Source organism: Asparagus officinalis, chromosome 6 (assembly GCF_001876935.1).
Source record: "Asparagus officinalis chromosome 6, Aspof.V1, whole genome shotgun sequence".
Taxonomy (NCBI): domain Eukaryota; kingdom Viridiplantae; phylum Streptophyta; class Magnoliopsida; order Asparagales; family Asparagaceae; genus Asparagus; species Asparagus officinalis.
The window spans coordinates 65,466,174-65,476,019 of record NC_033799.1 but is presented as its reverse complement, the minus strand read 5'-3'; the positions used below and the strand labels follow the sequence as shown (position 1 = coordinate 65,476,019).

General features: G+C 36.4%; 1 protein-coding gene across 1 annotated transcript; it reads left to right on the top strand.

The window, feature by feature from the left end:
* LOC109846256 lies at positions 840-9,846 on the top strand. The gene is made up of 4 exons (XM_020415480.1): positions 840-1,236; positions 1,326-1,413; positions 9,149-9,271; positions 9,370-9,846. The coding sequence occupies exons 1-4, from the start codon at positions 1,205-1,207 to the stop codon at positions 9,844-9,846; spliced, it is 720 nt and encodes a 239-aa protein (XP_020271069.1). The 5' UTR covers positions 840-1,204.

Here is a 9,846-nt window from a genome sequence, read left to right as displayed (position 1 = left end):
TAATTATAAAAAAATCTCTAAAAAAAATATAAAAATCATAAACTTTAGTTATTTAGGATTTTTTGCCAAATGTTATTGAGGGTTAAGTGAAAAAAAATGAAAAATATATCGGGTTATTGGGATGTATTCTACCGCTCGTATGATTATTGTCCTCACTTCTCTTATCATTGTTTTCTGTGAGTTTGCTCTCTTCGGTGGAAACTAATATAGATGGAGTTTTAATGCCTAGTGTGAATAGATTGGAATTTGAATGGTTTAATTGGAGATAGATCCGAATATGTAAAACTAAATATTTATTAGATGGAGAAAAAACTATATAATTTTGAAGGTCATTAGAGGGAAGGGCCCGTGCAACCATAATTGTCTTTTATAAGAGTGGATTGGTGGAGAACAATACTTCGGCAAATATTTTAATAAAGTAACAAAAATTATGTTACTTTCTCATTCTTAATTAATTAACTTATTTACTACAACAAAAAATTATCGGATGTTGGAAGGCTACTATATTATCTCTTTATCGGATGTTGGAAGGCTACTATATTATCTCTTTATGTTTCATTAGCGTAATTAATTAATTAATTAGATTATAATATTATTAAATAAGTTAGAAGTATTTTGAGAAATTAAAAGTTTTGACGTTCATATTTCCTTTTATAAATAGTATAGGTATAGTTTTCTTCGTCCCACGATCATTGTAAAAAAAAACATTGGCTACTGCTCAACAACAGTGTCAATTTAAAAGTTTTAAAAAGATAATCACTACTTGTGATCCCCAGGAAACCAGTAATCCTAACTGCTAGCGATGACATAGAATCTGCTGCGTATCGGATCCGTTTACTCGAAAGTACAATCCTCACCAGTATTTTGATAATCGTCAAAAGAAACTCACAGACGATCGAACTCTCATAAACTCCGGATGGGTCCCACCCAATAGAAATCCAAGTCCTCGTCGGCGTCGATACTCCGAGTCCAGGTTCGAGTCCCTTAAGTTCGCACCCGCATATATTCCCCAAGAGGAGAAGGGGTAGGAGAGAGGAAGTACTTTCGAATTTGGGTCTCCGTTCAATCTCTCTCTCTCTCTCTCTCGCCTTTCTCGCTCCCCTTTTCCCCTTCGCTCCCCAAACTCCGATCTCTCTCTCAAAAACCCTTGTCGCACTATCGGATCCGCGACCCGATAATCACATTGTGTCCCCGGCTCCATTGCATGGACTCCGACTCCACCCTCTCCAGCAACAAGTAACATAAAAAAAACCCCTTTTTTCTTTCAATTGGCTGTTGTTTCTCCGTTAACTGCGGCCGTTATCTCTAGCGATTTCCGTCTGCAGGCATCATCTCTTCATGGATGACTCTTCTTCTTCTTCAATGCTGTCCTGTGGTGGATGGGATTCTAACCAGCAGAAGCGTCAGCGTAGCGTTAGTTCTTTTCTATAATTTCGTTGATTTTTAGGGTTTTGTTTTCTTCAATTAGGTTTTATTTTGTTAATTGTTGGATATACGTGGATCTCTGACGGAATTGAGGAATTTTGGAGGAGAAAGATGAGATTTTTATAGATTTTTTATGCCTTTTCAGTTTGGTTAGGTTAGACTATGTGAGGTTCTTGAACCCCGATTCATCTTTCTGAGCCCATCTCTGGCCATGACTGAGAGTTTTGGAGAACTTGAGAAGAAGTTGACAGAGAATGAAGATAAATTTGAGAGAGAATTGTGAATATCAGTTGTAATTGGAAGGAGAATGGAAGATTTTTATTATCCAACAACCTGAGTATTTTCCTTTACATCTTCCCATTTATACAAGTTCAATTCCCTTCCGTGCACGTGCACCAACAGTACCTTTGCATAACAGAAATAACAGAAAAACAGCAAACAGCAAAGAAACAGCAAACAATGAAAAACAGCAAACAGCCACTACTAGTATTTATTACAAGTTCTGGAACTCTGAAAGTTTTGCATAAAACTCCCTTGTCAGTTCAACCCTTGCGTATCAGTCCAACCACTTCTTCATTCTTCGACTGCACCCTCAGGTTGATTCAATTCCAGCTGTCTTAACCTTTGCTCCTGACAATTCCCCCCACTTAAATTTGACCTTGCCTCAAGGTCAAAAGTGGGAAACCTCTTCACCAAGTCCCAGTATGGTTCCCAAGTTGAATCAGTTGGGGGCCTTTGCTTCCACTGAATCAGAACCTCAGAGACCAAATGATTTCCCTTAATGATCGTTCTTCTATCCAAGATAGCTTCAGGTTCATCAATTATTTCTTCCACATAACTAGGCAGGTCACTTTGTAAAATGATATCAGTACCTACCCTCTTCTTTAACTGGGAAACATTGGCTCTTCATGACCCAAATGTTTGTTTCATGGCAAATGAACATGAGGTAATATCCGAGGCCGAAAGTGAATCTTTCTATATGCAATGTGATATAGCTATGGCTTTAGAAGAGTTGAATTTTGAATTTAAAAGAATGTCTAAGGAATACTCTTCTTTCAAAAAATTACATGCCTCTTGTGATATTAAGCTAGAACAACTAACAACCTCTCTTGCTCTTAAAGATGAATTGCTAGGAGATCTCGATTTCGAGAATAAGCAACTAAGATCAAAGATTGAAAAATTAGAAATTGAGGGTTGTAGGACTAGACCCACTCATGCTTATGCCAACTACAATCATCATGGTAGAAATAGGTTTCGTGGTTCTAACATTCGTACATACAAAAGAAATTTTGTATGCACCTATTGTATGAGACATGGACACATTTCTACTCATTGTAGAATTAAAGACAATGAAGATTTTTATGGTTTGATATGGGTACCCAAAGGTACCAAGACTACTAACCACCAAGGACCCAAGACATGGGTACCTAAAGCTACTACACCTTCATCTTCTTCTTTTGTAGGGAACGTCGCGGCAACGACGTAAGGAGATGTGGTACCTTGATAGTGGTTGCTCACATCATATGACGGGCAACAAAGAGTTATTTGCAACCCTATCAAGGATTGAAGGAGGCAATGTCTCCTTCGGTGGAGGTGAGAAAGGCAAAATCGTTGGTATTGGCTCCATTGGTAAGAAACCCTCACCCATAATAGAAGATGTTTATTTAGTAAGTGGTTTGAATCATAATCTTCTTAGTATTAGTCAATTGAGTGATAAAGGTTTTGATATTTCTTTTAAACCGGACAAATGCATCATTAGTATGGATGGAAAAATTGTTTTCATTGCAAATCGCAAGTCTAATGTTTACATTTTTGAGATGAATGAGTTAGTGAATCAAGATGTAAAGTGTCTTGCGGCAATTGATGAAAATCCTTGGATTTGGCACAAGAGACTTGGACATGCAAATATGGAGCTAATCTCAAAATTGTCTAAGAAGAATCTTGTGAAAGGGCTACCTAACTTGCACTTCATAAAAGATACAATTTGTGAGGATTGTGCCAAAGGTAAACAAACAAAGTCTTCTTTCAAATCCATCCATGAGGTATCGACTTCTAAACCCTTGCAATTACTTCATCTTGATTTATTTGGTCCTATGCGTGTTACCTCTCTTGGAGGCAAACACTATGTTTTTGTGATTATTGATGATTTTTCTCGTTTTACATGGACAATATTTCTTGCTAAGAAAAATGATTGTTTTGAAGAATTTGCTAATCATGTTAAAAGGATTGAAAATGAAAAAGATTTGAAAGTTGTTAAAATAAGAAGTGATCATGGTGGTGAATTTCAAAATGAATTTTTCTATGATTTTTGTGCTCATCATGGTATAACTCATATGTTTTCCGCTCCTAGAACACCACAACAAAATGGTGTTGTTGAACGGAAAAATCGCACCATACAAGAGATGGCACGCACTATGCTTAATTCTTTTGATTTGCCAAAATATTTTTGGGCGGAAGCCGTCAATACGGCTTGCCATGTTTTAAATCGTGTTTTGATTAGACCAAAGCTTAAGAAAACCCCTTATGAACTTTATTATGGAAAAACTCCTTTCATTGGTTATTTTTGTGTCTTTGGTTGCAAATGTTTTATTTTAAATACAAAAGATCACCATGATAAATTTGATTCCAAAATTGATGTTGGTATTTTCTTGGGTTATGCACCTCGAAGTAAGGCTTATAGGGTCTTCAATAAACGAAGCCTCATTGTTGAAGAGTCTATAAACGTTACTTTTGATGAGACTAATGTTGGCTCTCAAGTTGTGTTGCCTAGGAAAGATGATGATGATGATATTGAGGGAGGATTGGACTTGTTGCAAATCAATGACACTCCCTCTATAGAAGTTCAAAAGGATGTAGATAGCACCAATGCTAAAGAACAAGTTGAACCACCTAAAGCTTGGAAATTCACATCAAACCATCCAAAGGAACAAATCGTTGGAAGCCCTTCAAAAGGAGTTATAACTCGCTCAAAAGCCTTGAGTGAATGTGGTTGTTTGCGTCAAAAGTTGGTTTTGCTGTGGAATTCATTATATCTTCAGTCGATTACAATAAATTCAAAAAAAAGAGATAGCCTTTTTATAAGACTTCTTTTACACAAAAAAATGAAAAGTTGTTTGGATCACTGCTTTCGTGGGATCTTTGCCTGTGCCGGGAGCGCTTTGACTCGTGGACCACCAAATCACAGATTCTGATTGAATCGTGAGGGGTTTATGATTCTGACTTCGTTTATCGAAGTGAGAACTTGAAACGATATCTTATCGAGGTAAGATAGTCGTTCTTCTTGAAATCAAGTCAAAGCTCAATTCCAAGGAGTTGCCGGAAGATCAAGAACTCTGCTCGCTCTCTGCTCTCTCTGCTCTGAAGTGCTCAAAATGATCAGCCCCCCTTTCAAAAATGGCCTTCGGGGGGTATTTATAGCCTCTATGAACTGCTGGCGGAAAACAGGCTCGCGAGACAGCATTTGCTGTCTCGGTTATAATTTCTTCCTTAAAAACAGCCCAGTAATAATAATCTTCAAGATTCTTAGTGAGCCACCTATACCACTGTAAAGCTTCATCCCTTAAGTAGAAAGAACAGACCTTAACCCATTCATCCTCTTTAATCTCATAATATTCAAAGATCTGCTCAGTTTGTTCTAGCCAAGCTATAACATTCTCAGATCCAGAGAAAGAGGGGAAATCCAATCGTAATGACTTGGGTTGGACTAGTTTTTGATTGCTAAAGAAAGAATTTCTTTGAGTTGAGGAATTACCAAAGCTGTAAACAGGTGGAAATTCGCCCATGAATTCAGCAACCCTTCGATGTGGAGGAAGGTATCCAGTACCATGGCCACTCTTGCTAGATTCGCCAGCTGCTGAGAGTGAATTATCCCTATTCCCTCTTGTTCCAGTGCCCAGAACTCTTTGATCAGGGTTCTTGAGATTCTTGATCTCCTGCATCATGAATTCCATTTTGGAAGAGAATTCACCCATCTGTGCTGACAGTTTCTGAATGTTATCATCCTGTTGCTGACGAGAGGAACTGATTTGCATGACTGCATCCTCTAATCTAGTGAATCTTTCATCGGTAGTAACTTCTTCAGCATCAGCTTCTTCCTGATCGTTCAAGAAATCATCAGCTCCAGCTTCGATTTCTTGTTGCTCTGATACCATTTGTGAGGTTCTTGAACCCCGATTCATCTTTCTGAGCCCATCTCTGGCCATGACTGAGAGTTTTGGAGAACTTGAGAAGAAGTTGACAGAGAATGAAGATAAATTTGAGAGAGAATTGTGAATATCAGTTGTAATTGGAAGGAGAATGGAAGATTTTTATTATCCAACAACCTGAGTATTTTCCTTTACATCTTCCCATTTATACAAGTTCAATTCCCTTCCGTGCACGTGCACCAACAGTACCTTTGCATAACAGAAATAACAGAAAAACAGCAAACAGCAAAGAAACAGCAAACAATGAAAAACAGCAAACAGCCACTACTAGTATTTATTACAAGTTCTGGAACTCTGAAAGTTTTGCATAAAACTCCCTTGTCAGTTCAACCCTTGCGTATCAGTCCAACCACTTCTTCATTCTTCGACTGCACCCTCAGGTTGATTCAATTCCAGCTGTCTTAACCTTTGCTCCTGACAGACTATAATTCAACTGAAGAGGGAAGAACAAGTGCACTTTCAGAAGTGTCTATGTTTCTTTCTAACAGAAATTGATTAAGAATCAGCATGTGAATTGGTTTCCTTTTGGTTAAGTTTTTTGTTTACGGTGTGAATTGCAGATAACCCCCTCATCCATACCTTAGAGGGGGTTTTCTGCGACTTATTCTTCTTACAATAAGAATTTAGGGTGGAGGGATGACGCTGATAATGGCACGTATAGATGAGAGGGGGTAATCTGCAAGTTACTCTTGATTTTAATTCTGTGTAAAAATGCCATTTTTATGTGAAAAAAAAAATTACAGAATCAAAGATGGCCATCGAGTAGTTGATGTTTTTTCTATAGTTGATACGAGATAAATCTTCCTTGTTTTGATTTTGCAAAACTGCTTAGTTATTTTAGACTTACCATGACCCTTAGATTATTCTGGTGTCGGTTCGTATGCATAATTCCAGCCCCATTATTTCCTCTACTGTTGGCATCCTAACTCTACTGGGATGGGATGTTCATTTTGCTGAACAGGGGGTAGTTGTGGTGAGATAATCTACTTTGGAACAGTTAGGTTGAATATTGATCAGAGTCTTTTTAGAATTTGTTTTCTCTGTTTGAATTGAGAAAAGGGTAACAGTTAGGTTGAATATTGATCAGAGTCTTTTTAGAATTTGTTTTCTCTGTTTGAATTGAGAAAAGGGGCTTGATAGAGTTGGAAAGACATGGGAGAACAAGTGAGAGAAGAGATAGCGACTGATTGGAAGAGATGAATTCTTTTTGTATGTTTCAATCCATATTTCTGCTTGCTTGATAATTTTTCAGTCGAGCTGTAAGGTTTGAAAATTTAATTCTAAACACTAAACAGAACAGCGAAAACACACTGATGGAAGGTTGTTCGTGAAACATTGAAATTTCCAAAAATTATTGGCAAGTGACAAATTTCTTTCAAGTATTTATTTTCTTAAATTTCTCGCTGCACCCACAATCAAAACTTAAAAAGCTTTTTCTTAGATCACCTTTTTCTTTTCAACTCCTTCATCTTGTGTCTCTATAGTTAATCCACAATATTTCTTTTTTGAACATTGATGCTTAACTGTTTCAGAATTTACATACGTCTTTCTTTCCAAAGAATTTCCTCTTAGTTGAGTTTAGGTTCTCTTATAGCCTAAGCTCTTGACAAGACAAAGAATTTCCTCTTAGTTGAGTTTAGGTTCTCTTATAGCCTAAGCTCTTGACAAGACCTAAATTTTATTTAGATACATTAATTTTCTCTTATAGCCTAAGCTCTTGACAAGACCTAAATTTTATTTAGATACATTAATTAATGAAATACTCACATTACATTATGAAAATGCTTCAAGTAATTTAGCGAGCACTGAGTCCATGAAGTAGTGGTGGGAGCTAAACTTAATAAAATATTTCGTAGAATCAAGTGCAATATGAGAACTTGGATTTAGCACAATTGATCAGGAAATATAGGCTGCTTCTCCAATTATAGAACTTGGATGCATAATATGTACGGGTGTGTGCGGATCCACATATATCTGATCCAATCTGGGTCCATATCCAAATCGGATGCAGATTTGGATATTAAAATCCTAAACTGGTGGGACACAGATACAGATTCGGATATCATATAATGCTCTAAATTGAATACTTTTTCGAATACGGTATTGTTCCAGATACTGGATTCGGATATCTGCATATTCAGTGAGAATGTGAACAGGTGTTTTAACGTACTGCCAGCCTGCATACGCACTTAACTATTTCAAGCCCTTGTGATTTCATAGCTTTACTGACAAGCGCACAATCTGCACAGTTTCCAAGTTATTAGCTAAAGAGCACACAGACCATACACTTACCAAGTTCCCAACAATATATAATCATATTGTATAAGATGGCTATCCGGGGCTTTGTTACCTATTTGCGTTTAGACTTTAGCTTTATATGCAAATCAATTTTTTTCTAAAGTGATCTATTTTTTTTAAGGAAAGAACTTTATCTTTCTACACATCCAGTTTCTCAAATAATATTGAGCTGGTAAAACTTTTTCTATCATGTACGCAAAACTGTTCATTTTAAATTTCCTTATAATAGTGCTACAATTATGTTGATATGCAGTGTTTTGGAGTGCTCCTTTCTGACTTCAAACTTGATTCACTTATTAGATACTTGGGTAATACCAAAATCTAAATGACACAAATTCAGACCATAAAGACAGCTTAATATTTGTAGGGAATCTCTTACAATGTTCAAGTTATCTTATTCAATTTAGTGAAAAATGAATAATTAAATATTTTTTTGTTCTTATAACTGTATCTTATCTGTTTTGTGCTCATGTTCGAATCATATCTGTAACTGTTTCTATCATATACTATCTATATCAGTTTTCAATTATGGCAGATATGGATATATGTATTTTCTTGCTGAAGCATATCTTGTGTCCATAACTGTATTCGTGACTCATATGTGGATACAGATGTGGTAAGTATCATATCCAAACCCATGCAGTTTAAACCCATAACAAGATCACATGTTGATCTGATGATTGAAAAGATAGTCTTGATGATTGAAAAGATAGTCTCGAAGTAGTTATTTGTGAATGATCAAAAGTAAGCTTCTTCATGTAAAGTGCTAAACATAGGGGGTAACTAGGAGTTGCGAGTGAGAAAACTGGTTAAACTTAAAGAGAGTGTTAAGTATTAACAAATGTTTAGTTTTACGAGCTAGAAGTAGAAGTGGCCCTTTAAACATTTGATTTCCTTTTTCGCATCTAAATTCTTTGACAATATTAATGGGGTTGGATAATCACTTTAAGTATCTATTATTAAGTTGCATGCTAGGGTTTCAGGTGTTACTGAAGCACCCAAGTCAGCCTTTCTAGAGTGTTTAGGATTGTAGCTTTAACTTTGTTCTTACGTTGTTACTTAACTTCTATGTCCATGCTGATATTATTCCATAAATCTATCACACTTGATATTTTGAGAAATAATAATTTGGTAAAGCTTTCAGCCTCTTGTGTCAACTAAACTTGCTATCCATAGTCACAGGCTTATCAAATTGTACCTTTTCTTGTTTATTGTTGTAGACTGTCACAGATGAATATGATGAGCCAGTGACAGGTGAGATCCTTGTCAAGAACAGCTTGGACTTGGTCAGTAAAAACAAGAAACCTATGGTGTATGATACTGATTGTCAAAAGGAAGTGCAGGTGTGCAGATATACTTATATCTTTCGTCATTTATGGACTTGTACTATTGTAGTACTTTTTTTGACATGGTTATATGATATCTAAAATCTCTCTTGCAGGATGCTTCTTCGGAAGATTTTATGAGTTCTAGTATTGATAATGTCTTGGAATCTGATGCCTTGGAAGAGGCTCAGAACAGTGCGGAACCAGATGCTGAAGTTTCTAATTCTAACCTTTCTGATTTATATGATGATTATTATGAAAATGAAGATGAAAATGAAGATGAATATTATGCCTACGATGATGACATGATTGATAATGACTACAATTATGGCCTGGCAGCTAAATTTGATGATTTGGATCTACCACCAGGGGTGGAGGCTACTGTTCCTTGGTTAGACAAACCTGCGTCTGAGAGCCAAAGGAAAGACAAGAACATTGTTTTAGAGGAGAACACTGACGTAAGATATAAATCTTTTAAACAATTTGATACTGTGGAAGATTACTCAGATCATCACTATGCAGCGGAAGATAAGGACGTGAAAAAGGTATATCTCGCAATTTATTACTCATCTTCACATTATTTTATTAATTGA

What these genes read in the sequence shown, in the direction of transcription:
- LOC109846256 (XM_020415480.1), top strand. Translation starts at nt 1,205, where the DNA reads ATGGACTCCGACTCCACCCTCTCCAGCAACAA. An exon ending in TCCACCCTCTCCAGCAACAA is followed by an intron (nt 1,237 to 1,325) that starts GTAACATAAAAA and finishes TTCCGTCTGCAG; the next exon opens with GCATCATCTCTTCATGGATG. An exon ending in AGCAGAAGCGTCAGCGTAGC is followed by an intron (nt 1,414 to 9,148) that starts GTTAGTTCTTTT and finishes TTATTGTTGTAG; the next exon opens with ACTGTCACAGATGAATATGA.